Below are 27,901 nucleotides of genomic sequence, written 5' to 3'. Positions count from 1 at the left end.
CACCGAGCCGACGCGCATCTTTTGCAAACATCTTTATTAATCTTGTATAAAAATAAGGTTCAAGGAGAGTCCTTCGGGGGCTAGGGCTGCGGCGAGGTGCACTTTATAAGTTATAGACCAGGCTCGCGCTCAAGCTAAGTATGGCTATTGGAGGGAGAGGATGCTGCGAGCAGCTTTTTTTTTTTTTTTTTTTTTTGGTGGGGTGAGGAGCTTCAAGGCTTGTAGTCGGCAGGAGGAGCTGATGCTCGACCCAGCCGAGCTAAGGACCATCTTCCTTGAGCTCCAGCCTGCCTACAGCCCTACAGAATCCACCAGCGGAAACAGTGGCTACAGCGAGAGGTCAGCAGTGACCTGCAGTGGGGGTCCCGGGGGTCGCCGGCGAGCACTTCGGCGGCCTGTGTCTGCACGGATGTAGGGCTGGTTCCGAAGATCTGGAAGCCAAAAGAGACACATTTGCCCAGGCTCCAGGGCGCAGGCTCGTCTTTCTAAGGATTTGGTTTTGTGCACGCGGAAGGGGGACACTGATTTACCTCAGCCATAAACACCACCCCTAAAACATCCCAGCATGCAGTGCCCCTGGATGGGGAGGCATGTTTGGCCCCCCAAATTCCCAAAGTTGTGCCAGCACTGGAATCACAGGCCATGCCGTCTAGGTACCTGGGAACTAGAGGGGCATCTCCTCTCCCAGGCTGGCCTCACAGAGGAGCCGGGATGTCCGCTTGCCGGTACGGGCAGTGAAGGGCACTGTCTTGAGCACTGAGATTTTGGGGATAGAAGGTAGAGAGAGAGAGAAAAAAAACAAAAGAAAAACAGAAAAGGTAGCAAGAGGCATGGAGGACAGGTATGGTGGCGCACGCCTTCAATCCCAGCACTGCAGAGGCAGAGGCAGGAGGATCTCTGAGTTTGAGGCCAGCCTGGTCTACACAGCAAGCTCCAGGCAAGCCAGGGCTACACAGTGAGACTGGCATTTCGGGGAGGTAGCAGACCCCTCAGTGTGACAGGGAGAAACAGAAAGAGAAGGTCAGTACAGACAGACGGCAGGACAGAGACCTGGCGCCGCCCTCACCTGTGATGATGTCTTCGATGGCCCCATCTCGGTCACCCTCGTAGATGAGTGGCTCTTTCTGCTGCTTCCGTTTCAGCTCAGAGATGAGGTCCATCTGTTGCCGCCTGGCCTTGGGCGGAGACTGGGGAGATGAACAGCTCTAACTTTAGGGTACTTCTCACCCCACCTACTCTAGAACATCTGTGCAGTTCCTCACAGCAAGGACGGGCAGTGAAAGGAGAAGGAACCTAAACCCACTTTCTCATCCTTGGGCAGGTGTAGGGGTGAGACAAGAGGGGGAATGGGATGCTACAAATTCCTGTACCCCGGGACCAGGCTCAGGGGCAGCTGCCTTACCTTGGGTGCTGGAGGCTCTTCCCTGCCTGAGGTATCCGCCGCTGCCTCCTTCTTCCACTGTTCCACCTCTTGCTCGGCTTTCTGAGGGCACGAGGCAGGTCGTGGTGAGGACAGCCCCCCCCCTCCTTCCCTGTCCTGCCTGGGCCAGAAGCAGCCCCCCCCCCCCCACTGCATCGGGCACTGGTACCTTATAGGCCTTGGTGAAACGGCTGAAGAGAGAAAAAAACATGGAGGGGGACGTGGTCTTGGGATTTTCTCCGAAGTACTCCACTACCGACTCGTAGGCCTCCTGCAAGCACAACCCGTCAGCTTGGCCGTGCTCCGTGCCCCACGGGGTACCACATCCCTTCTTCCGCTCAGGGTGGTCCCTTACTCTTCCCCCATCCTCCCAGGGTTCTGCCTGGGGCGATACCCCTCCAGGCCTTGGCTCCACACCTCTACCCTAAGGCTTCGGTGCTCCTGGGTCCCACCCACCCACCTGAGCGGTCTTGCTGTCTGCCAGCAGCTTGTCCATGGTGGGAGAGTTGGCCCTCAGGAACTCTTTGAGCACCAGACAGTCATCCTGCCGCACAAACTCTCTCTGTGTCAACTCCAGGCCTCGCTGCAGGGAGCGCACGTCCCCCAGGACACTGTCTAGGGACACTGGCATGGACAGCATGGAGTCAGGGGATCAGGCGGCATGCACACAGTTAATACCCTGTAGTGTCCCTTCCTAACCCACATGAGTGGCCCGAGACCCCAACCCCTGTACCTGAGCCTGCCTTGTCCAAGAAGTGCAGGTCGCTATGAAAGCCCGTGAGCTGTGGGTACTTCTCAGCGATGACCTTCACCAAGTAGTGCAGCAATGTCTGTTTCCGGTCAGTCGACTTCATCTCCAACAACTGGACAAGAATCTGTTATAAGCCATGGGCCACCAACCAGACTCCAGACCCCAGGCCAGGAGCCCCTTCTCACCGCATCCAGACTCTGAAGTCGGAAACCATAGGCTGCCCCGCGCTTACTGCTGTTCATGTAGTTGCCAAAAGCCAGGACAATCTGGGAAAGGCAGAGAAAGACTCAATGAGATCCAGGCTGGAAAAAAAAAATCCCTTGAAGATTTCCCAGGAAGGAAGGCAGCAAGAAATCAGCCCTCACACTCAGGCCCTCCTGAATGGACCCTTCAGTTCCATGACACATGTAGCCTGTATATATACATCTCATGTGTATGCTATTAACAGCATGAGTCCACCCCATCAGTCCACCCCAAAACTGGCTTGCCAACATCTCCATCCTCAATCCCTTGACGGTCATTTATTCTGGTCTGCAGACATGCCACTGAGTAGGAACAGTTACCACAGCTCTCCCAAAGCGGTCCCCAGAGGGACTGAGCCCTGGAGCCGACACTCAGGTGCACTCTGCAGGCATGGCCGGTGTTACTGTTGCCTACCCCCAGCACCCACCTTAGCCTGTCTACTAGAGCATGCATGTGAGAAGTGGGAACATTATCTTCGCTATACTCCAGCTGGATAGGACCTGACTCTCCCTTTTTATGCTCCTTAGACCAGGAAAGGATAGGCCCTGCTTCCCTGTCCCTTCCCCCGGGCTCTCACCTCCAGGATCTGGCGAAGCTTGTCGGAAGACTTGATGGACATTGAGGCTGCAATGATGGCATTCAGTTGCTAAGGGTGGGATGAAGATGAGGTAAGATGGAGCCTCCCCTAACAGGAGGCTCAAATACCCCCAGCTGCCCTCTTGGGAGCTGAGCTCAGAGATGCTCCCTCCCTACCCCCAGCCCAGGCTCCACCACACCACCCTGCCCGTCCTGCCCATACCGGCATGAGCAGCTGGGCCGTGTCTGGAAAGTTGCCCAGGAAGGTGAGTGTGTTCATGCGCTCTGGCAGCCTCTGGATGCGACTGAAGCGCAGCATGAAGCGGTCCTCCTCTGACAGCTCCTCCATCGGCCGCTGTTCCTTCTCGAAGCGGGCTATGAGGCTGCGCTCATACTCTGTGGGCAGGAAGCGGGTCAACAGCTCCAAGAAATCCAGGCTGAGAGTCTGAAGGTCATACCTGCGTGAGGAAACAGAGGAGAGAGTGGGAGTCGTCCCACACTTACAAGTCCCAGAGAAAATGACTGAATAAACAACCGTCGTCATTCAGTTTTGTAGACAGCTTCAGAGAACCAGAGACAGGAGTCACGGGAAGCTCTGGTCCTATCATACATCACTGGCAGATGCTATATATAAATCCTTTGGCCTGGGTGCCCATGCTGGGCAGAAGCAGGAAGCAAGTGGGGAGGTCTCAATCTGGGCATGCACAGTCTTAGTTTTCTTGTCAAGAAAATGAGGATGATGTTCCCTGACCAGGACTGGTGTGAAGTTTGGTGGATTCTGTCTCACTGCTGGTTGGTTTTTTTAGTTTTTGGTTTTTGGTTTGGTTTGATTTTTCAAAACAGGGTTTTTCTGTGTAGCCCTGGCTGTCCTGGAACTCACTTGGTAGCCCAGGCTGACCTCAAACACAGAGATCTGCCTGCCTCTGGCTCCCGAGTGCTGGGATTAAAGGCATGCACCACCACCGCCCAGCTACTGCTGGGGTTCTTACTAAGCTCTGCCTGATGATCCTAGCCTAGCAAGAAGACTGGGCCACACCCCAGCGCAGGTACTTACGTCTCAATGGCCTGGCAGATTCTGTCTGCCCCTAGGTTGCCCTTGCGCAGGGTGATGGCCAAATTCTTGGCCCGGTTGGCCTCAATGAGTGTTGCCTTGGTGGGAGCTTTGTGGGCTGCCTTCCCCTTCAGAGTGCTGAGGTCCAGGCTGGGGCCTTGAGATTTGGTCTTGAACTGCTCCTCAAAGTCATTCATGTCTAGCTCCTAAGAACGCAAGGAAGAGAATACAAGGCTGAGTGGAGCCATATCTGCCCACACTCTGGGCTCAACACTGTCCAGAGCTAAGGTCGTTGGTATAGCCTGACAGAACACCATTGGACAGAATAGCCAGCCAGCTAGCTTGACCACAGCCTTGACAGGAGATACAGGGGAGACACAAGAAAGGTGTGACAGAGAAGAACACAACAGACGACCCAGATTCCGGGCCATTAAAGCTGAAGGAAGGGCCGAGCAGCCAGCAGTGAAGGAGATTATTCCAGGCAGAGAAAACAGATGGCCCAGAGGTCAGGGAACCCATTCCAAGGTGAAACTAGAATCAGAAGGGCCCAGGCCTTAGTTGTCTGTGGGAATGGGCAGAAAGGAGAGGCCACACTCAGGGAGAGGAAAGCCTGCATGGGTCGGGATGCTGCCTCCTGGATGCACCAACCCAGGGTCTTAAAGCCCACGCCCTGGGTGTCCCCATCCTGAAGGAGATGACCATCCCTATGCCCAGCATGACCCTGCAGCTCTCTGGTGCCCACTCACCTGCAACACTTTCTCATCATTGAGCTCAGTGAAGACAGTGCCTGTGATCTGGCTGGGTTTCAACGCCACCCAGTTCAGCAGTGGCATCCGGAATTTGGTCTGGATGGGTTTCTTGGCTTTCACCCCTGGGAGCAGGAAGGTGGTGGTGAGCAGTGCAGACACTGGAGGGAACTAACCCAGCCAGGCCTAACAAAACAGGCAGGAGGCAGGAGGAGACTCCTAGGTAGAGAGGGTCCTGGAGGACACCCCCGGGGGATGCGAGGGGGTGCTGCTCCGCTTCTCCACCAGCCCTAGAAGATCTGAGATAGTCCACCCCACTTACCTGGGCCTATCTCTGGGTCTTGTCCTCCATGGATATCAGGAGGCCCTCCCGGAGGGGGTGGGGGTGGGGGTGGTACTGGCCCATCAGTACCAAGTGGGGGTGGAGGGGGTGGGGGCGGCAGGTCTCCAGGCAACGGTGGTGCAGGTGGAGGCTCTGCGCAGCCTGGGAGGGGCGGGGCCAGCGGGGGTGCAGAGGGAAGGGCTTGATGCGGGGACTGGAGGTTAGGTAGTGGGGGTGGCGGTGGCGGTGGTGGTGGTGGTGGTGGCGGTGATGCTGCTCCGGGAACCGACTCTGCTGCAGGTGGGAGATGTGAGCCCAGCGAGGGCGTGGGAGAAACTCGTCAACTTCTTGGTGTGGGGCGGGGGGGGGGGTGGGTCCATGCCACCTCCCTGCCCAGTGCATGCACCCCCGAACCCATTCCAACCCACCTGCGTGTACCTGTACCATGCCCACAATCCCAACCTCCTTATCTTTCACAGCCAGGTATATCCCCCCACGATACCCTGCCCTGCCCTGGTCTCTCTCCCCCAGCACGAAGCAACTGTGCACCTGGGCTAGGAGAGTCAGTGGGCACCCCCGGAGTTGGTGCGCTGTCACCACTTGGTGTCGCCACCGCTCCTGGGAGGATCTCGATGGAGACGACATCCCCGGGCCCCCGCAGGATTCGGATTAACCCCTTTTCCTCAAGCTCCTCCACTTTCAGCTCGAGAGCTGAAGGTCTCACCACGGCGGGGGCAGGCACTTTCTCAGGCTCAGGGATACGTCTGGCAGTGCCCATGGGGTTTGACTCGCTGACCCGCTCCTGCGAGCCCCAGGAGAAGGATTAGTGCCTACCGGCAAGCTCTCTGGCATAGAGCAACCCCGCCCCGGTCCTCTTCTGGGATATACGGGGATGACAAGTGGAGAAGACTCCTTGGGAAGCCTGGCCCGGCCCACACCCCAGCCTGGCCCAGCCCACACCCACAGCTCACCCTCAGGGTCTCCAGTTCCTTGCGCGCCTGGCTTAGCTGCTTCTCCAGTTCAGCGATCTTGGCCATGGAGTCGTTCTCTGCGTCTCGAAGCCGCTCTGTCAGCTGTGGCACCAGCACATGGTGAGCTACCACCCGCGGCCAGGCACTGGCACCGCCGCCGGTGAGGGGGCGGCATCAGGCAAGCCTGCCTGGAGGGCTGGGGGTGGCTCCCACATCCGCTTGGCCCAGCGTGCCAAGGGTGGGCCAAACCTGGCACCCGAACCCAGATGAAGGAAGAGGGGGAAACCGAGGCACCAGGGCACAGAAAGGTGATAGGGGAGAAGACTGTGCTGAGAGGGACCCCAAGATCTAGTTCACTGGAGTCGGGGCTTGGAATGTGCGCCGCTGCCGGGAGGAGGTGCCTGCTTTGCGCACAAGTCCCACGCAGCGTGGGCGCTCCCCGAAGACTCATTGAGAAAGCCACTAAAAGGACTCCGGATTTGGATCGAGGGCAAACTCAGAGCCCAGGCAGACTGCCGCCGCCTCCAATCTACACCCAGAACTATGTCTTCCATTCAGTTCTCGCTGCACAAGAGGAGCCCCGAGACAGCCTTCCTGTGGGCCCACTGTGTGATGGACTAGGTTGGGGTCGGCTCTCACCAGTGCCACCTGCTCCTGCAGCTCCTCCATGTGCTCCAGCACTGCATTCTTAGTCTCTGTGTCCTCCAGCAGGGTTCCCACATCAAAAACGTTGTCCAGGTACGCCTGGATCTGCACCTGCAGCTTGTCACTCTCGGTCAGCCGGAGCCTCTGTCCCCGGACAGCGGGAGCGCGGTGAGGTCTGAGGTGGTGGTGGGGTGTCTATCCAGCCACCACCACTAGAACCCAGAGTACTTGGACTCTAGTTAGCTTTTTATTTTTACTGCTATAATTCACATACCACACAATTCACTATTTTAAGATGTGTTAACCTCTTTTCTAAAAGTTCAATACCCCGGATGGAAACTCTAGGCCAGGTAGGGTTTCTTTTCCATTATCTTCTCTCCAGCCCCCGGCAGCCATGAATCTACTTTCTGCCTCTATGGATTTAGACATTCTGGACATTGCTTATTTTTAAAAGTCATATACTATTCAGGTTTTTTTTTTTAATGTATGCGTGTCCCTGTGAGCGCTGATGGACAACACATGAGTTCTGATGTTCTCAGAGACCAGGAGAGCACATCTGATCCCCTGGGACTGGAGTTACAGGAGACTGTGAGCCACCTGACATGGGTGCTGGGCACCACAGAGGGTCCCGGGTCCTCCACAGGAGTAGTAGATGCTCTTAGCCATTAGACCATCTTTGCAGCCCTCTACTCAGCCGGTCGCCTCTGGCCTCTCTCTTCTTTCAAGGCTCAGCCACGCTGGAGCTTGGGTCAGACTACTTTCCTTGTTCCAGATGTATCATATTCTACTGTGTGCCTGGACCGGCCTCGCCTCCTCTTGGTATTTGCCAGTCGTAGCTTTAGGAGATCCAATCCCAAAGGGCCCGCCCCGCTAGAAAGCCTCCCAAAGGAACCAGGCCAGAAGCTCTGGCTTCTCTGCTCACCCGTTCCTCTGTTCCCTCTTCCCAACACCCAGACTCAGGCTGGGGCAGCCCCCCAATGTGTATCTCTGGGCTCCCCGTCATGTGCTGGTGTCAGGGCACCTGCCTCAGCTGATGCTCCTGGGTCACATCCAGAGCCACCTGAGCCTGTTCCAGAACCTCGGTGACAGATGTTATACTAGGTTTCCACCATGTACCAGAATCTCCTCTACATGTCTTTATCACCTCTGTGATTGACAGGAAAACAGGCTCAGAAGGATGAACAGATGTGTGCAAGGTCACAGGGCTAGCAAGCAGCAGAGTAGGGTTCTGTTTACTTGTGGGTGTGTTTGTTTGTTTGTTTGTTTTACCATTTTAGAAGTGGGAAGAGGGAAGCCCAGGCTGAACTTGAACTTGAGACCCTCTTGCTTTGGCCTCCCAAGTGATACGATTGCTGGCATGTATCACCAAACCCAGCTCTCAGAGCCAGGATTTGAACTCAAGACCTGCTAATTACATACTACATACATAACTACATTCTCCACAGTGGGTGGGTAATTCAGTCAGGGGCCAGGGGTGCGATGCAAGGCTCACCTCCAAGTAGAGGTCCAGGCCCAGGTGAGTGAATTCATATTGCAAGAAGACTCGGAAGTTCATGTTCTCCACTGAGTGCACCACAATGTTGATGAACTGCATGCAAGCCACCTGGGGGCAGGAACACCGGGCTGCTCTCTTCCACTTCCTGTTTGTCCCCAAGCTCCCTCCCTCTCTACAGGTCACATTCCACTAGCCTGGTCTTGTAACCCTCGGGTCCTCTTGGTCCAGTCCTTACTCCCCCGACATCTACCCTTTCCCACTGACAACTCAGCAAAGCCCTGAGCCCAGCCACCCAGGTCCTCAGCTATTCCCAGCATGCAACAGGGCCCAGCCAATCCTCAGTGCCCCCTGCGCCCCCCCCCCCCCCGCCCCAGCTCCACGCTCACCATGAAGTCAATGTTACTGTCTTCATTCCGGAAATATTCCATCAGCTTTTCAAAGCGGTGCTGTTCCCCGCACACCTGGAGAGGGAGAACGGTGGTCGCTAAATAATGGGTCACACACCCCACTCTGGCCGCACTAGCACTGGGGTGCACTCCCACGGCCCTAACCACTGGTGTGCTGGCAGAGAGAGCCACCCCTCCCAATCCCCCAGCATCTTCAAAGCTGTGACCAGTCAAGTCTCAACTTCTCAGCGAGGCCTTCCCTACAAGCAGCTCCCCCTCCTGTGGCAACCCTTTCCCCCCCCCCCACATGTAGCATTTTCTAAGACTACATAAGTCGCTCATTGATAAGCTGTCTCCTGACTTTTCATTATAGGCATTTGCATGCATATATATGTGCATATGTGTGTAGAAGCCAAAGGTCAACCTCAGGAATCAAACCGAGGTCTTCAGAAGCAAATCCATCTTATGTTGTTTTGAGACAGGGTTTCTCTGTGTAGCTCTGGCTGTCCTGGAACTCACTCTGTAGACCAGGCTGGCCTCGAACTCACAGAGAACTACCTGCCTCCCCTGTGCTGGGATTAAAGGCGTGCACCACCACCACTGCCAGCTCAAATCCATCTTTTTCAAAAATATTTATTTACTATATGTGTTCCTGCATATGTGTGTGTGTGTGTGTGTGTGTGTGTGTGTGTGTGTGTGTGTGTGTGTGTGTAAAATGTGAGTGTGGGTGTCTGCAGAGGCCACAGAGAGCACTGGATACCCTGGAACTGATGTTACAGGCAGCTGTGAGCCTCCTGATGTAGCTGCTGGAAGCCAAACCCAGGTCTACAGAGCTCTCTCCAGCTTCACACGGTGTGTTCAGTGACAGGGTGTCTCGGTGGCCTGGTGCTCACAGAGCAGGCTTGACTGACTACCAGTGAGCTCCAGGGAACTGCCTGTCACTCACTGTCTCCCCAGTACTGGAATTACAATCACAAGCCACTAAACTTGGCTCTATTTTTTTTTTAAGATTTATTTATTTTATTTTAGGTATGTGAGTATATACGTGCATGTATATGCAAGCGTGCCTGGTGCCTACAGAGGTGAGAAAAGGGTATCACATGCCCTGGAACTGGAGTTGTGGGCAGTTGTGGGTTGCCTTTTGATCTGGGAATCAAACCAGGGTCCTCTGCAAGAACAAGTGCCCTTGACCACTGAGCCATCTCTCCAGCCCCTGGGATTTTCTGCTTTTGCAACATGGTCTTGCTATGTAGTCATGGATGGCCTGGTACTCATAAAGATGCACTTGCCCTTGCCTCTGGAGCGCTGGGATTAAAGTCGTGCTACCACGCCTGGCAAACCTGGCTTTTTTATGTGGGCTGGGGGATTCAGGTCCTCATGTGTGCATAGTAGGTACTTTACTGAATGAGTACAATACCCCAGCCCTCTCATGCCTTTTCATTTCTTTTGCTCACTGATGTATCCCAAGGGCCTGCTTCTGTGCCTGGTACATAGTCAGCCCTTGGTAAACATTTATGAAAGAATGAATGAACATATCCAGCCAGCCCCCCCCCCTTTTTTTTTTTTGTGGATTGGTTTTTGTTTTGGCATAAGTTTGGGGTTTGTTTTTGTTTGTTTGTTTGTTTGTTTTTTCTAGACAGGGTTTTTCTGTGTGGCCTTGGTTGTCCTGGAACTCACTCTGTAGACCAGGCTGGCCTCACACTCACAGAGATCTAGGGTTTTGGGTTTTGGAGCCTAGAGGCTAGTCTTGAACTCACTATATAGCCAGTGATAACCTTGAAGTCCTAATCCTCCTGGCTCTGGGATTACAGCCTGTACCAACATGCTTAACTCATATCCTGCCTCAAAGATTGGTTGACTGGCTGGGCATGGTGGCGTACACCTTTTATCCCAGCACTCAGATGCCCTATCAGAGGCCACAACTTCCGGCAACCAGACTCCAAGCAGTACCAGAAGGGCAAGTAGGTTTGGGATGGCGGACCCAGTACCTCCTTGAAGTTGTTAAAGGCCGCAAGAATGATGTCGTGTCCTCCCCGCACCAGGCACACGGCTGCCAGCAGCTCCAGCACCAAAGCCTTGGTTCTGGAAAGAGAAGGGGGAGGCTAGTCCCCACAGCAGGGGTGGCAGGGACCTGAGGACAGGGGAGCTGGGGTGGGGTGAGCAGCAGTCCTGGGGACAGGGGACAGAGTTTGCAAGGACAGAAGCAAGACACTAGTCAGGGCCTAGACCTCACCTGGGGTTCTTGTTGTTAAGGCTCAGAGCGATCTCGTTGACACAGGCTGGGTGGTTCATAACAAGGCTGAAGCCGGACTGGGGAGAGAGGAGAGGTCAGCACCTCCAGGCAGGTCCCCGAGATTGCCAACACCCTCAGCATAGTCTGGGCCATGCTGTTCTGGCCTCTAATGCCCAAAGCTCTTCAGATCCAACCATAAACTCTTAAGAAGCCAAGCCACTGCCCCCCCTTTTTTCTTTCTTTCTTTCTTTCTTTTTTTTTTCTTTTGTCTTTGAGACATGGTTTCTCTGTGTAGCCCTGGCTATCCTAGACCTCGCTCTATAGACCAGGCTGGACTTGAACTCACAGAGATCAGCCAGTAGCTTGTACAGGCCCCATGGAGACAAGCCAGCACCCTGAGGCCCCCAACCCCACGCCACAGCTGACCTGGTAGTTCATGATGGCTCTCAGACACATGATGCACACATGGACATCATCCTTCTGGCTGACGATTCGGGAATTCCTCAGGGCCTTCCTACTGTGGGCCGGTGTCAGCCTGGTGGATGTGGAAGAGGTAGCAGGGTCAGAGCCCCAATCCCCAGCTTCCTGCTCCCCACACCAGTAAAATGTCCTGTGGAGTGAGGGGGACACATCTGGAACTCTAAGCCACGGTTTACTATCTACCCAACCCGACAGACCAGCTGAAGGCAGGCGGCCTTCCTCAGGGCCGGCATGCCGGGGATGGGGGTGTGGTGGTCAGGGTTGCTAAAGGAAGCAAAGGTCCTTTCAAAGACTTGGTTTTTAAAAAGGCTGCTGTGAGCTAGGCATGGTGGCACGTGCCTGTAATCCCAGTATTTGAGAAGTAAGGGCAAGAGAATGGCGGTTCAAGACCAGCCTTGGCTACATAATAGGGAGTTTGATGCCAGCCTAGGTTACATGAGAGTTTGACTCAAAAAAAAAAAACGAAGAGAGAGAGAGAGAGAGAGAGAGAGAGAGAGAGAGAGAGAGAGAGAGAGAGAGAGAGAGAGAGAGAGAGAGAGAGAGAGAGAGAGAGAGAGAGAGAGAGAGAGAGAGAGAGAGAGAGACCTGTGTTGTGAATGGAAAGCCCACCAAAGGCAAAGCTTGGAAATAGCGAGACACCAGAAATGTCTCCACAAGGTGGCGCTCACAACCACTTGGGCTCATCTTCCATCTTGAGAGGCGGACTAAACTCAAGTGCCTAGACGCAAGAACATTCCCGCTCACCACTTAGTAGAGAAGCATTTGATCTCCCTGCACCTCACTTTCCTTGTAAGGGAGTGGCAACATTAGTACCACACAGGGGGAGGCAGAGGTAATGAGACAAAGTCTCAAGTAGACCAGGCTGGCCTCCTTCACAGCTTTATACCGCCATACCCAGAATGGTAGATACCTTCTTTGTGTGTACATGTGTGTACATTTCATGTGTGTGCAAGTGTGTGTATGTGTGTGTGTGAGTGCTTATGCATTTCGTGTGTGTGTGTGTGTGTGTGTGTGTGTGTGTGTGTGTGTGTGCAGACCAGTCAAACTTGAGCATTATTCTTCAGAAGCTTTTCATCTTGTTTATTGTTGTTTGTGAGTGTGTGGTGTGTGCATGCACACATCATAAGTGTGTGTGTGTGTGTGCACTTCAGGGTGCATGTGAAGCCCAGACGTTTCATGTATCTTCCTTTATCAGTCTTTATTTGTTTTTGAGACAGGGTCTCTTATTAAACCCAGAACGCTCTATGTCTACTGACTGGCAGGCCAGCAAGTTCCAGCCGTCCTCTCGTCTACCTCCCCAGCACTGAGAACACAGGTGCACCCACGCAGGTGCACCCACACAGGTGCACCCACGCAGGTGCACCCACACAGGTGCACCCACGCAGGTGTGTGGACACAGGTGCACCCACGCAGGTGCACCCACACAGGTGCGTGAACACAAGTGCACCCACGCAGCTGTGCTCGATTTTTCCATGGCTACTAGAGATCCAAACTCAGGTGTGCAAGCTTGTGCAGAAGCCCTTAACCCCCCCCCCCAAGTGGTCTCCCCAGCCCCTGCTTTGTTCTTTTGAGACAAGGTCTCTCACTGGGACCTGATGCTCGCCAGTTAGGCTAGGCTGTCTGGCTACTGAGCCTCGGGGATCTTCTCGTCCCCGCCTCTCCAGACTGGGATTACAAGCACATACCACCGTACCCAACTTCTTCCAGGGGTGCCAGGGACTCAACTCAGGCCTTCTTGCTTGCAGAGCAAGCATTTTGCTGACTGAGCTGCCTCCTCAGCCTCAAGAATACCTTCCTCACAGGCTTGTTGGGGTTATGTAATCCGCTCCAGCCTGGCACCAAGTAAGGGGTATACTGAGTGTACTCTCTGCTCCTCTTGAGGTTTTCGAGACATTTCTGTAACTTTTCTAGCCCCGCTAGCCAGTTCCACCTCTCCAACTGAGTCCTGAGTGCTGCTTGTCACGTCAGCCTTTCCTATCACTGCTCAAAAGTGTCTCAGTCTTTGTTCATGCTGCTCCCCGCATCCCCATTGCTCGCTCTGAGGCCACTGTCCATCTGTCCATCCGTCAGACATCATCCCCGTGTCACCTCTTCTGGAAATCTTCCGAGTACCCACAAGCAATGGCCACCTGCCTTCTCAGGGATGCAGGTCACATCTCTGTGATTATGCTCCACACTAAATTGCCTTTCCGCTAGACTGTGGCCCCCGAAAGCAGGATGAATTGTCTTGTGAGCACTTAACACTAATATGTGCTATTTAGGAAGTATATCTAGTAAGTGTCTTTTAAAAATGTTTGTTAAGTGAATGAAGGAAGGAAAGAAACATAATGTGAGATCTTGGGGCCTAATAGACAGTTGGTCCAGGCTGGTGGTGTATGTAGCTCAGTGTAAGGAGTACTTGCCTAAAATGCCTGAAGCCCTGAATGCAAGTCCCAATGACAATTGTGTGTGTGTGTGCGTGTGTGTGTGCATGTGTGTGTGTGTGCACGCATGTGTGTGTGTGTGGTGTGTGTGTGTGTGTGTGTGTGTGTGTGTGTACACATAGATGTGTATGTACATGTATGTTATGGGGCTGTGGAGATGGCTGGTTGGTAAGATCACTTGCTATAAAGAAAGAAGACCTGAGTTCAAATCCCCAGCACTCATCTAACAAGCCATGCTTAGCTGGATCAGCCATTGGCCCACACACTGTAACACACACACACACACACACACACACACACACACACACACACACACACAAATAAATCAACATACATTTGGTCCCTCAGACCCAACACAGGAAGCCAGTGCTCCAGGGTCTTCTCCTCCCCTCCCTGCCTCCCAACAAGATGGCAGAACATGCTGTCAGGATGAGGAAACCAATCCGTAGCAGCTGAACTCAGGGGCATCAGCTGACTGCGTCTTCCAACCCACCACCCCACAGAGTCGGCCCAGCATGCACCTGCCCCCAGGCGACTACGTACCGGGGAGAAGGGGGGCACCTGGAGGCCGCATAGGAAGAAACAAGGGGTTAGATGGGTACAAAAGGGATCCTACCAACCCCCAAGCCCTCTCCTTATTCCAGTCCCCCTCAGATCTTAGTCTCCAGGTGCCTGCACGTGAAGATTTAATATACTTGTGTCCAGAAGCCAGGACTCTGATCCCCCATGCTGAACTACACCTCCCACGGCCCGTCGGGGTCCTGGTTAGATGTGGCAGTGTGCGGGCCCGTCCTCCACTCTCCTATCATCCCATCTGGGGCCCCACATACTTGATGGTCAGGCGACTTTTGGGCACAGATGAAGGTGGTGCCTTGGTGAGGTCTTCCACGGACTGATCCAGGGGCTTGCTCTTCTCTGCACTCGAGGCCACGTTGTCTGTACTTTCCATGTCATACCTAGAGATGCGATGGAAGGAGCCCCACAGGGGACACTTAAATGGGGGCAGAGGGACATGCTAGGCAGAGCAGATTTGCAGGAGAAACTGAGGCAGGAGGAGGAGGAGGCTATGTTCATTCATGGCTGTCATTTTTGTTTTTGCTTTTGTTTTGAGACAGCTTCTCACTCTGGAGACCAGGCTGGCCAGAACTCACAGAGATCTGACTGTCTCTGCCTCCCAAGTGCTGGGATTAGAGCTCTGGACCACCACAGCCTGGCTCATCCATGACTCTATGCTGAGCAAGGTGAAGGGGGTAGGAACGTCCCTTCTGGGCAAGGACAGGCCTTCCCAAGAACCATTGCCCAGGGCCAAGTCCAACTGTCCTGAGACAGGGCAAGAGATCAGTTCCTGTTCAGAGGGGTAGCTGAGGCCTAGGAATGTGTGATCAGGACTCTGAGGGGCAGCCTGAGGGTTGGAGACAGGAGCTTACGTGACAGAGCACTGAGCGAAGGCCAGGTACTCAAGCAGGACATCCAGGCCACGGTTCTCTTCATTGAGAAACTCCTGCACCCACCTGCAGAGGACAAGGTTCGATGAGTTGCTGCAGCCAGAAAGAATTCTGCCCAAGTGAGCAACAAGCATGCAAAGCAAAAGCCCTTGAGTGCCCTTGCCCCAGAGCATAACACCATTCCCGTCCTCAAGAGACTTGGGGATACCAGGGGATGCTGAGGGCCAGAGCAGGACCCACAGCCCAGCTGTGTGTGGAAGTCCAGCACAGGCAGCAGGGGAGGAAGGAAATGGTCCACAAGGTTAGCCTATGATGATGGGGGGGATGGAAAGCCCTAGAGGCTTCCAGGAGGCAGAGTTTTCCTAAACTCACCCAATGTGGTTTGTCCTCAGGGAAGTTTCCAGTTCCCGGAGCACCTGCGTAGACTCCTGAACTCGCCTCTTAAACTGGGGGCAAAAACGAGGAGTCTGTGGGTGGAGCCCAGACTCCCACAGCCCTGAGGCAGCAGCCAGAAGAATGCACCCACACCATGCGCTCAGACTCCCACAGTCCTGAGACTGCAGCCAGAAGTATCCACCCCCACTCTGCGTTCACGGCCTTTCACGTTTAGCCTCCCCCACCACCTCCACACACCTGCCCAGCAGAATGAACAGTCGTGGACTACATGCCCCCCCCCTCCAACGTGGAGGGTATATCCACACACGTTTGAAGATGCAGAGTACACAGACATACCTCCATACAGAGATTATAGCATACACGCACACAGGTACATCTCTACACAAACATACTGGACAGAGATACATCAAACACAAGCATGCACATGCACCCAGGAGACCCTGGATATGTACACATAGGGTGCCTACCCATTTGTTTACGTATGGGCATACATACACTCATTTTTCTCCCTCTCTCTCTTTCTCCTAAACATGGATTCAGGGATACACATGAGAACAAACATCTACAAACCTCAAAATACATACATCCACCACATACATCTATCTATGCATGAATAAACAGGGTGCACATATGTACACACACAATACAAATACACAAAGGAATGACCATGTAAGTACATCTAAGATACATACGTGGGTCTATGAGAGAGCCTGCCTGGGGGTGCTCAGTCCCCAATAATTAAATTACATATACATACTTATACATGAACTCACACAAGGCCACAAAAAAGACATACATGGCTGCCCCAGCTGTTTAGAGTTCAGGATGGAGGGGGCAGAATAGAAAGGGAGATATGTACCCCCAGATTGGACATCCAATCAGCTGCTACCTTTCGGCTGACCCCACCAGTATCCAGGTAGCTCTTCAGCTTCTGAATGTAGGCTGCGGGGGGATTCTTGACTTGAAACCGCTCCTGGGGAGATGGATGGAGTGTACAGAGAGTCGGTCATAGCAACTCAAAGACCACTGGGTAGTTTTCCTCCCAACGCCCCCTTCTCAGCTCAGCCTTGAAGTTTCAGGCTGTATAAACTGCTTCTGGAATACCAAAAGTACAAACTTTGGACATATGGAAAACCTTAGCCTCAGGCCTGGTTTGTGCCACTCCTGGGGCCAGGGGACTAAGGCCAGTCCTGCTGGAGGCCCTGCCTTGGGTTATTCATTCAGGCCTGTCTTGCCCTTCCTGGACTAGAGTGGAAAGTTCAACCTGGAGCCAGCTCCCTGGCAGGTAGACAGGCCATCTTCAGAACAGATGTCCTGCCCCTCTGCACAGATGGGAACCTGTGAGCGCTCTTTGCCTGTTTTCCGCTGTCCTAGTCCCTCACAGAGAGGCAAGGACCACAGCAGGGACACTCCCCCACCCCCAAGGCTCCTATCCTTCCCAGCCCAAACCCTCAGATGTGCCCAGATACCACCCTCTCCCGCTTTCTACTCTGCGGTCTTTGAGCCTGCCCTCTGCGAATCCAGGCAGCGCCCTTTATCAGGGACACCTATGACAATTGCAGAGGCGTTAGGGCACCCCCAGCTCTGCCATGATGGATGCCCAGCTGGTGTATCTCAACCCAGTCCATTAGTGGAAGGCTTCGCTGAGTCCTGGAGGGTGGGAGGTTCCTCTCTCCAACTCCCTACCCGCCAGCCTCCAGGCCTCTGCTTAAAAGCAGCTCCTACCTCTTCTTCTGGATGACCCTGCAGCAACCAGCCTCCACCCACCTCCACCCCTGCATGAGGCAAGAGTACTCTGGGCCCCCAGCAGCTGGAGGGATGAGGCAGCCCGGGGAACTCAGGGCTCGGCCAGCAGTCTGAACTGCCTGCTCTTGGAGATGGTTGCTTGACTGTGTCTCCTCTGACCTCAGAAACAAAAAAGCAGCTGTACCTGCTCCTTCCTCCCCCTCCAGTACGCTAAACCCAGGGACATTTCCTCCTTTTCTCAGCCCAGGGTAAGAGAGTCAAGCCACCGGGCATGGAGAGCCACGCCTGTACATAATCCCAGTACTCTGGAAGCTAAGGCAGAGGAACATGATTTTTGAAGCCAGCCTGAGCTGTAGAGTAAGACTGGGTTTGAAAACCAGACACAAAATCTCAAGTGCTATGGCCATAGCTCAGTGGTGGACCGCTTGTTTAGCATGCGTGAGGTCCTAGGTTCAGTCCCCAGGCAGGCAGAACTGTGAGGGCAGCCGCTGCCAGTTCTCTAGGACACACCCCGCTGATGACCCCTAAAGTTTCTGGTCAGGTCCTGCAGGGGAGGATAGAGTCCTACAAGGGCCCCGCATCACCTCAGTAGATATATCCCCTGGGCAGCATGGCGGACCCCTCTCCTGCCAGCTCCCGAGTCTTCAGAGCAGGGTGCCCCAAAAGCAGAGGTGAGGGCAGGCGAGCCTTCCCGGCACCCACCTGGTCACAGATGAGTTCCCACTTCTTCTCATTGTCATACTGGCTCAGCAGCTGGACCTTGTCTGGAGGCAAGTTCATACAGTTCTGGGGAGGTACAAGACAAAGGCCCCTGAGTCCAGGACTCCCTCATAACCAAGAAGGAGAGAATGAGCATCTTCAGGGAGTCCACAAAGCTCCCTCAAAGGCGTACATCCTCTCATCCTAACAGATAAGCAGTGTTGTCCAGTGAGAAAACCGAGACCCAGAGAGGTAGGCCACCGTCCCCGAGACCCCAGGGCTCAAGCTGGAAAGAGACGGGGTGGGGGTGGGGGTGGGGGTGTTCTGAATCTAAGACTGACTGGGCTCTGCCACCATCACATCACCTTCCTGTCACACCTGGCATGAAGCAAGTGTGTGCATTCCTCAGGGACCTCCAACACCTCTAGGCTCCATTTTACTCACGGGAGCTAAGGAGACGTGATCTCTACCCCCATCTACCGGGGAAGCCATCTCCAGACAGGCCCGGCTGGGACCTGCTGGCAGGGTCTCATTCCCACATGTCACCAGACACTGTGTGCACAGACTAGGCCCAGAGGGTTAAAGGGGCTTAGGGCAGTGTGTCAGTCACCAGGGAGTTCCAGAAAGACGTGTCACAGCGGCAGAGGTGGGGGGAATTTAGAGATGGAAGCCATTCCACCGCAGACTAGGCAGAACACCGGGCCTGTGGTTCTGGTGGCCCAGGCTGGGACTCTCCCACACACACCCCAGGATCTAAGATACATCAGCAGGACTCTCCCCAGGGCCTCTTCCCCTAGCTGCACGTTCTTGTCACCACAGGTCAGATGAGACGTACAGTACAGCTAGGGCTGTGGGGTTAAGTGGGTGTTGCCAAAAGCAGGGGTCCCCAGGTCCCTAAGGACAAGCCCAACAGACCTAGAAAACAAGGCCAGTTCACCCCAGTCCAGGAAACCTCGTTTAATAAGAATCTAACTATATGTCAGTCCTCCAATGCCAACTCCTGCCCTCCTGGAGCTCCCAGTTTAGTCTGGATCTCTACCGGGGATATAGGAAGCCCCAAGGAGCCCAGCCCAAAGTCTGGGAGTTAGCTGTCTGCCACCCACCCTGGTAGTTCAGGCTATATACTCTCTGACCCCTGGCTCTGAGAAGAGGCCATCCCTGGAGCAGAGAAGGAGCCACACCCACTCCAGACTCCTCAGCTAGCTTCCTCTCTTGGGTGGCAGGGTTAGGTCTGGGGCTCTGGCCAGACCTCACCCCAAAATCACTGCCTTGACTCATCCACAGAGAACAGGAAGCTGGGTATTATCAGCCCCCATTGCCTAAGCTTTCCGGCTGGGGCCCTATTTGTGAGGTGAAACTGCCCACCCACCACACGCCAGCCAGGGACTGAGAGGTACGTCATCCCTGTCCCCATTGCGAAAGCCAGCCTAGCCGGAGGAAACTGCAGCAGACCAGGCCTGCTCCCGCTGCACCACAGAGCCTTTCCAAAAGGGGTCTGAAGGCTGTGGGGTGGGGCCTACCCTACTTCAGGGGGCCTGGGAAGCCACTTTTCCTCTCTGTCTGTCTGTCTGATCTATCCCCACCCGACAGACACAGAGCTGGGGGGCTGAGGTGCAAGCAAGCCTGGAGAAAGAGGAAGTGGGAGGCAGGCCTGCCAGGACCCTGGAGCTGGAGCCAGTGCAGAGGAGGGAAGGAGGAGGATGCTGAGCCCAGGCTTCTGAGCCTTAGAGGGACAGCCTCTGTGATGTGGGATGTCTCAGGTCTCACTTACCTTGGAGACCTGTTTGGCTCTGTAGTACTTCATTTTTGTTTGTTTGTTTTGTTTGTCAAGACAGGGTTTCACTATGTCCTGGAACTCGCTCTGCAGCCCAGGCTGGCCTAAAACTCACAGAGATCCACCTGCCTCTGCCTCCCGAGTGCTGGGATTAAAAGCCTGCGCCACCACCACCTAGCAGTAATTCTAATTTCAGAACAAGCCCATCGTCAGCTTAAACAACCAGCCTTACCTAAATGAATTTCATGCCAGACCCTGACCTCCTCTTGTCCTGACCGCCATCACTGGCACTGTTTATACGCCCATCTCACAGAGGCTGGCACAAATTAATTCAGTGACCTGCCCAAGGTTACCTTAGGAAACCAGTAAGTGGAGGGGTGGGGCGTGGGGGTGAGGTGGAGGGGTGGGGGGGTGCTGACTGTGCTGACTGGCCTTGAGCCACAGCCCTAGTTCAGACCCTCAGGGCCACTCCAGGGTTAGTGCTGGGGACAGACAACCTCTGCATGGGGCGGCTGGGTGTACCCGTCTCCGCAATGGCAGACGGCAGGGTCCCCCTTTACCCCTTCCCTACCTGGGACTCTTCAGGCCCCAGGCCCACGTGCCAGCCTGCCAGACGATCTAAATTTAGGCTCAGAAATCAGAAATAGCTCTGACAGCGCTGAGCACTCATTAGCAGCTGCTTCCCGGCTGCGGCTGTGCCCACCAAGGAACAGGGTACCCAGGGAGCAGGAGATGGGCCAGCAAATGCCACTCAGTCGGAGTGAGGTGGGGCCAGCCTCAAACTAGGAGCCAAGTCCCATACCAGCGAGGGGCTGTTAGCACAGTGAGCAGGCGCTGGGGGGTTAACAACAGGCTGGCTGACATTGTCCAAACAGGACAGGAAGGGCTAGTCCACACGTAAGATGAGTGGTCCATCTGCCCCCCCACTCCAGAGGATGGAGGAGAGCGGCTGTGATGCAGAGGTACTGAAGCTAAGTTCACAAGGCCCACCGAGGTGGGCTCTGGGCCCACCTAGTCTGACCGCTTATTGGCCTGTCAGCCTCAGCTACCTCCTCCACAGAATGGGCACAGGTTGGCCCGCTTCCTACTCCCAGAGTCCTGGCAATATTCAGAAGCTATATTTTGATATAATAACATTCTCTGGTGCCCCACCACCAGGAAGGGGCATCTCGTAAATGTGGGGCACAGGAGACAGGAGGGGTCGTCCACAGAAGAATTCGAGGTCAGGGGAGGGGGATGGTAAGTGAGCAGAGATGTTGTGAAAACATCTGGATTGCCCAAAGCTGGCTCCAAAGTTTGGCCAAACCTGTCCTGGCCCTTTCCCTACAGCCCCATTGCCTCAGGCGAGGTGAGGAAGCAGATGGGGTTAATTGGATGGGGTGTGGCCAAGCAAAGGAGCTGATACTTGCCATTTGGCATAGGCCTAGTGTAATCCCAACACTCTAGAGGCAGAGACAGGAAGCTAGCTCCAAGTCTGAAGCCAGACTGAACTACATAGTGAGAGAATGTATAAAAAATAAATAAGAACCGGGTAGTGGTGGCACACACCTTTAATCCCAGCACTTGGGAGGCAGAGGCAGGCGGATCTCTGGGTTTGAGGCCAGTCTGGTCTACAGAGAGAGTTCTGGGACAGTCAGGGCTACACAGAGAAACCCTGTCTTGAAAAACAACAACAACAACAACAACAATAATAATAATGACTATTATTATTATTATTATTATTATTATTATTATTATTATTGGTACTGATTTCATTCATATTCCTATTAGACTGTGAGGCGACAGCCTTCTCTCCCTGCCCAGACCTCTCGAGACTCCAGAGATGAATCCCAGCTTCAGTTCATCCCAGCTCAGCCCCTGCAAACTCATGTTATGAGCCTGCACTCTCCTGGCACTGGCTGCCTTGTTGACTTCTGAGACACTGTCCCAGGAGACTGAAGACTCTGGACACATCTGGACACTGCCACACCCTACAATTTCACTTTCAATTTGCACAGAATCAAGACTCCATCCCACCACCCCACCCCTTCCTCACAGCCCAGCTCCTTGAGGTCCAGGAAGCTCCTGAAAGTGGACCCCAATTCCAGTGTCAGGTAACCCCAGAGCTCAGCATGACAGGTCCAAATGCCAAGGCGCCCTCCAGGCCTGTTTGTGCCACCTTGGCATTCAAGCTGTGGGCACATATGCAGAAACAATCAGTCGCATCCATCACTTAAAATCCCGGATACAGACTTGCAGGAGCTCTTACAAACAGTCCCAGGTTTAGAGGAAACTATGTTGTAACCCAGCCTGCATCAGGAGCTGAGAACCCCAAAAGTTACTAGTTTCTCCAGGGTCAGAGGTGAGTGAGAGCCAGGACATCACACCTGGCCACCCATATAATCCAGGCTAACAAGAGAATAGCAACAACAACAACAATAATTAATATCCCCTAAACACTTCTCGGGCCTCAGTTCCCTTCCAAGTATTGTAGATCTATTATCAGCTCATTTAAACATCAACACGCGAACCAGTTACTGCGATAACCCCACTTCCCAGTCGGGAAACAGAAGCACAGAGATACTAAGTCACTTGCCCGAGGAGACCTAGCTGACAATGTGGTTTAAAACACTCAAAGTTGGTTTGGTTGCCCCCGCCCCAAAGTAAGGGGTCCTGGGGTCCTGGCTACAGACAGCCCTAGCCCCAATGCCCCGACTGAGAAACCAGGAACAGGCACAGCAGCTTCCTGCCACCCAGCACCCTACACTTCCTGTTGTTGCCCACACTGAGTTCTTACTCACAGGGGAACCCCCCCCCCCAGCACACTATCCGTGTAGGGAAGTAGAGGCCTCCCAACCCCTTCTCGTGTGTGTGCACACCGCGCTGCTGCTACCACCGTTAGCACCAGGCCACTCCACCCAGCAGGAGAGCTGGGCCCGCCCTCTCGTGGTTTCCGGCCACCAGGCAGTTTTCTTCGGTCTAGGCCTCATTCTAACCTGTGCAATGGCACGGAGGCCGCCTGGCCTGTGATAGCTCAGGACCTGGGGGTGACTCAGTAAGGCGGGCAACCTGGGATGTTCCTGGTGGGGGAGGGGCAAAGGGCCTCAGGATGGAGAAGCCCGGGACAGCTCCCCTTGTGCGCTGTAGGGAGTATGTGCTCCTTGGTAGGATCCGTACTGAGCCCTCTGCTTAATCTTTTACGTCAGCGATCCTCGGAGGTCGCCATATACCTTTTACATGTATGAAAAACCGGAGCTCAGAGAGGTGAACTTGGCCAAGGTCGCCCATGAAATAAGCGACGAGGATGAAACGCATCCACTCCGCCGCATGATCTCGAACCGCAGCCCCTTCACAAGCAGGGAGACCCAAGCCACCTTCCAGAATTTTGTATTCCCAAGAAAAAGGCAGAGGTGGCCCCAAGGGCAAAGCCACCTGTTCCTGTTCATCTCATCCAGCTGACCCTAGATGCCATTGTGAATCATACCCGCTACCCCCCTGCATTTCAGGTCAGCATGTGCTAGCCCTGCCTGCTGGAAAGGTCAGCTACTACGGCCTTTGCCCAACCCAGCATCTAGCCACAAGGCCACACCCCAGTGAGATCCACTGTGGAGACAGTCCAGAGGCACAGGGACTGAGTGACTCCCCAAGCACCAGGTGACACCTCTGTCACTGACCAGCAAAGTAGAGATGTCCAACCTGCTCTTCAGCACCAGCCCCAGAAGCGGGAGGTAGAACACCAAGGACCTATATTCCGCTTGGCTGTCCTGACTATCTCCTCCTGCCTGATAGAGTGCCCATGTCCTGGATGCAAGAGCCCCTCAGGGAGCTAGAGCCTTGCCTAGCAAATTCCTCTCCTCACAGTACAGCCCCGCCTGCATACAGTATCACTCAGCTTCACCCAGGCATCCCCAGGCACTTTCCCTTATTCCTTTACCCCGGGGCCACAGGCAGATCACCGGGGCCAGCCACATGCGTAGCACTCCTGGCAGTCCTGGACAGGGTGGCTTGCCACGCCAACCCCTCACTCTGTCTGACTCTCAGAGAAGACAGGGAGGTGCTGGAAGACACCCAGCCTTGGGCATGAGCGTAGGAGCCTGGCTGGCTGGTGTTCCCACCACCATAGCAGGCCTGTGTAGTGGGGCAGCCATGGCTCCTCCGCGGTTGCTAAGGCAGCAGCCAAAAACCCTGGCTCAACCTGCTCTTTCTCCCCAACCCCCTTTTAAGCAGGGCATCCCCCTCTCTCACAGCCTTCTTGGGAAGGTAGTACCCCCATCATCCTTGGTGGGAAGATATCTCTCTGCCCCCCTTGCCTGGCTGGTGAAAGCACCCCCAAACCCATAAAAAGGAGAGCCATGGCTAAGAGAAGAGGAAGAGTTTGGGGGAATGAAGAGATAAGTTGAAATGACAGGTTCCCTGGGGCCATGGGACTGGGGAACTGTGTTCCCCTATCAACATTGGGGGATCCATAGGGTGGGACCCCCAACAACAACTTCAGGTTCTTTTCGAATTAGACATCACCTAAAGACTGAGCGCTGGCCCCAGGAGTAGGGGTCACATGGAGCCACGCCCACTGTCAGACTCCTGGGCTCACCAAATCTTTAGCCCTGGGTAGCCCCTGGGTAGCCTCAGGCAGAGGTCGAGGCTGTTAATCCAGGTGGGGCTCATGACCCTGATGGTCAGGGAACTAGAAAAGCCAGTTCTAAACCATGTGACCTGAGGATGGGTTTACCCGCCCAGGAAGAAGGGACACATTGGGTTCCAGGGGACCCGAAAGGCATGGGTACCCCTTTGGGTGCTGCTGCCCTAGACTCAGAAAGGTCCATCTCCTGGTCTTCCCTCCATGTCCCGGCACTCAGAGGCACCCAGCTGCATTTCATCACCACAGCCATAAGTCTGGCCAGGGCAGTCAAGTCCCACCCTTGCTTCAGAACATCTTCACTTGACTTTTGGAATTTCCACTGGTCTGAATTATTCAGAAGGCTCCTCCCCATGACTGAACAGACTGGGGCCCAGACCCACCCCTATCCATAGACATACACATAAAGGGAAAGATGACCCATGGCCCCCCTGTCAGGCTGATCTCATCCTCATCACTAACTCGGGCTCCTTACATTCCCCCTCCCCCACTTCCTCAGCTCAGCTGAACTTGGCCAAGGTCTGGATTTGGAGAAGAGGGAGGTAGGGGCAGGTGGAGAGGTAGGGAAGTTCGAGGCTAGCCTGGTCTGAAATGGCCCTCAGAGGCCCTGCCTTCCCAAGGACAGGCCCCACCCCATCTTAGAGATGCTCAGGCTCCTATTGTCCTTTTTTTTGGAGGGGACAGGAGCCAGGATTCTCAGGAACTGTTGGGAGGTGCCCCTTGGGGGTCATACAAAGGCTCTAGCAAGTCAAGCCTAATGACTGGCTAGCCACAGTGGGGAAATGCTGTCTAGGAGGTGACAGAGAAAGGTCCAGCACTTCTTTGCTTCCAGAGTGAACCTCTCCTGGGCTGCCCACCCTCGGACCTGCAACACCAGCCTACTGAAACTGAGACGTGCCTCCAGGAAACAGTCCACCCTGTCACCCAGTGTCCAGCAAGGGATGGCTAACAGTAGACAGACCACTGGGCAACCACCTACCAAAGAGAGCAGGAAAGGGTGCTGGGGTAAAGAGGGGAAGTGAAAATGAGTGGCTTTCCCCCTTCCCAACCCTCCTTCTGCCTCCCACCCTTCTTAGGAACCTTTGACTGCACTGGAGTGCCCACCCGAACAGAAACACTTTGCTCCAGCCTCAGCCTGAGTTGATGGCTCCCTCCCCCAGGGGCCCAGACTCCAGCTCCTCCCTCTCCATCCCATCCCCTGCCCCAATTTCTCAAGCAGGTAACAGCCAAGGGGGAGGGGAGCCGTCCAGACTTTGGTTCCACCCCAAGGCAGAGTGACCAACCCACCCTGACCCCGCCCTTCCTAATGTTACTCCTTTCAGTGGTTAGGAGGGGGTGACCACGGTGGATGCAAGCACCCATTCCGGGGCAAAGCAGGGCGCCGGGGGGCGGGGGGCGATCAGAAACACGAGCTGAGGACTTGAGAGTCCAACTCCTAGGCCAGACACACCAGAACAAACCAGAACCAAAGATTCCACTAGGGCTACGGCTTCCAGGAGGTTAAATTATAACCCCTTCCATTTCTGACCCTGAAACGCAGAAGGGCCTGCGTGCCGTGGAAAAGGGGGCGCCAGCCTTCTCCCACCCTGCGCGCGTTCGGAACCCAACCTCACAGGGCATTTTTGACACCTTGAGACCTAGGAGCATGGGGTGGGGGTTCCCTTAAGAAGGCTTACTGGAGGTGGCTGAAGAAAGTTTTTTCGTGGGGGGAGAGTGTTAAGTCACTCTGAAAGATGACACTGTCACTCCCACCCCCTGGAGGGGCAGCAGGTGGGCCAGGGATCTCCAAGCGGCACCTGGGTCCCAAGAGGCGGGGACGCGTACGGAGCCCCTGTCATCCCAGGCTCCTGGTGCGCACCGGGTCACACTCACCAAGACCCGCGTGAACCTCTCCTCCAGCTCTCCAGCCGCCGGCATCGGTTGCTTGGGAGCGGCTGGCTGCTTCGGGGGCGAGGCGGTGGGGCCCGCGGGCTGCTCGGCGCTGCCGGCCGCGTTGCCCATGGTGGTCCCCACCCAGCCGGCCAGGCGCCTCCAGCCTCGGAGATCCAGTTTTCCTAAGGGGTCGCCGACTAGGCTCCCAGAGCCGGGGGCGAAGGGCAGTGGCGGGTGGCGGGGCTGGGCTCGGCGTCTCTCGGCTCAGCGGCGCGCAGGGGCCGGGGTGCGGCGTCCCATCGCGGCGGCCCCGTCCGAGGGAGCGGGCGACGAGCGAAGCTCGGGGAGGAAGTCGGGCTGCAGGCGGCCGGGGCCAGAGGGCTGGGCCGGGGGCAGGAAGCTGCGGCGCGGGCTCCCCCCTCGGCGATTTTCGAACTTCTGCTGCCGCTCCCGGTGCGCGCAAACCGCAGTTCTCCGCCGCGCACCCGGCCCCAGGGGGGCGGGCTGCAGGGAGGGGGCGGGCGCGGGCGCTGGCCGGGGGTCCTCCGCAGCCATGGCACGCCGGCCGGGGTCTGCCGAGCCCTGCACCTGCGGCGGAGGGGGCGGCCGCCGATGCACCTGCCCGAAGCCGAGCAGATAGATCCAGGCGAGGCCGAGAATACGGCGGCGTGCTCGCTGGGCGCCTCCGGGTCCTAGAACCGCAGCTCTCTGCCCGCCCAGAGCCGGGCTGTGGGGGTCTCTGGGCCTGGGCCTGGGGAAGGCAGACCCCCGAGCGGAAGAATATCCAACCAATGAGCGCACGCCTTGGAGACATACGGCAGCACTGCGGTGGTGGGACGTAAGGGTTGCGGGGGTCCCCCTCTGGGTTCCCGACTAAGGAGGTGGGAGCCCCCCTCCAGGTCCCCCACCTCTGTGTTTCTCTTCTGTTGAGCCCAGAGGTGAACTGAGGAAGGACCACAGGGATCCATCTGCAAACAGGTTGGAGGACACGACACGGACCTAGGTCAATTGAGACCTAACCAGCTGTGACTATACCAGCATCCTCCGTGGCTTTAGACCGGGGGAGGGGGGAGAGGGGGCCACCAACGGGAAAAGAAGGTTGGAGAACCTGGGGACCACTGTGGTGGTGCCAAGGAGAAGCAGGGCATTAAGAAGGATTAAAGCCAGCTGCTTGGGAGAGGACTATGCACCACAGAGGGGAGGAACATCTTGACTCTGTCACCATCAGGGACCTAGGCTGGCCTCTCTCCCTGAAGAATAAGAATCTTGGATATCTGATAGTTACAGAAAGATTTCTGTGACAGTGACCAGCAAAGGTAGGTATGGGTGTCCTCATTTCAGTGATGGGGGAATGAGGAATAGAGAAGTTAAGGCACTGGTCCAAGGCCACACAGCTAGCAAATGCAGAAACAGGCCTCTTCTGCCCCGTGTCCAAAATCTACCCTGCCCTGGACTCTCATTCCTCTTATCTAGGGTGGGAGAGTGGAGAGGAGGTAGACCGTCCGGGCTGGGGCTCAAAGTCCAGCCTGGATTAGCTCCTCTAGTTACCCATTTAATCTGTGGGGCTCTCAAGTTGGCCCTTCCTGTACTGCCAGGCCATGGGATGGGGTGC

The 27,901-nt window shown here is 55.2% G+C and overlaps 1 protein-coding gene across 7 annotated transcripts; it reads right to left on the bottom strand.

Annotated features, from left to right (window-relative positions):
* Window positions 1–15: 15 nt before the first annotated feature.
* On the bottom strand, window positions 16–26,610 carry Fmnl1 (formin like 1). 7 transcript variants are annotated; one of them, XM_015995080.3, is made up of 28 exons: window positions 26,290–26,610; window positions 18,032–18,115; window positions 16,443–16,556; window positions 15,560–15,633; window positions 15,170–15,253; window positions 14,573–14,698; window positions 14,286–14,303; window positions 11,266–11,374; window positions 10,840–10,916; window positions 10,595–10,688; window positions 8,607–8,681; window positions 8,218–8,328; window positions 6,720–6,869; window positions 6,081–6,182; window positions 5,659–5,911; window positions 5,110–5,403; window positions 4,788–4,912; window positions 4,045–4,247; window positions 3,214–3,448; window positions 2,992–3,060; window positions 2,357–2,437; window positions 2,154–2,283; window positions 1,881–2,044; window positions 1,590–1,691; window positions 1,403–1,483; window positions 1,067–1,187; window positions 658–756; window positions 16–431 (listed from the first exon to the last, which is right to left on the bottom strand). In XM_015995080.3, the coding sequence occupies exons 1-27, from the start codon at window positions 26,416–26,418 to the stop codon at window positions 665–667; spliced, it is 3,297 nt and encodes a 1,098-aa protein (XP_015850566.1). In that variant the 5' UTR covers window positions 26,419–26,610; the 3' UTR covers window positions 16–431; window positions 658–664. The 7 variants fall into 7 exon arrangements, with proteins under 7 accessions (XP_015850566.1, XP_015850562.1, XP_042138855.1 ...); XM_015995076.3 differs by lacking the exon at window positions 658–756 and having other exon boundaries at window positions 26,290–26,560; XM_042282921.2 differs by lacking the exon at window positions 658–756 and having other exon boundaries at window positions 5,110–5,400; window positions 26,290–26,560.
* Between the last annotated feature and the right edge of the window lie 1,291 nt (window positions 26,611–27,901).

The sequence above is a fragment of the Peromyscus maniculatus genome, chromosome 8, assembly GCF_049852395.1.
Source record: "Peromyscus maniculatus bairdii isolate BWxNUB_F1_BW_parent chromosome 8, HU_Pman_BW_mat_3.1, whole genome shotgun sequence".
NCBI classification, from domain to species: domain Eukaryota; kingdom Metazoa; phylum Chordata; class Mammalia; order Rodentia; family Cricetidae; genus Peromyscus; species Peromyscus maniculatus.
This window is presented reverse-complemented; position numbering and strand designations above follow the sequence as displayed.

Coding starts and splice junctions, on each gene's coding strand:
- Fmnl1 (XM_015995076.3), bottom strand. CDS start 26,418: ATGGGCAACGCGGCCGGCAGCGCCGAGCAGCCCGCGGGCCCCACCGCC. Junction 4,913..5,109: donor AGACCCAGAGATAGGCCCAG/GTAAGTGGGGTG, acceptor TCCTGCTCCCAG/GGGTGAAAGCCAAGAAACCC. Junction 2,284..2,356: donor GACTTCAGAGTCTGGATGCG/GTGAGAAGGGGC, acceptor ATTCTTGTCCAG/TTGTTGGAGATGAAGTCGAC.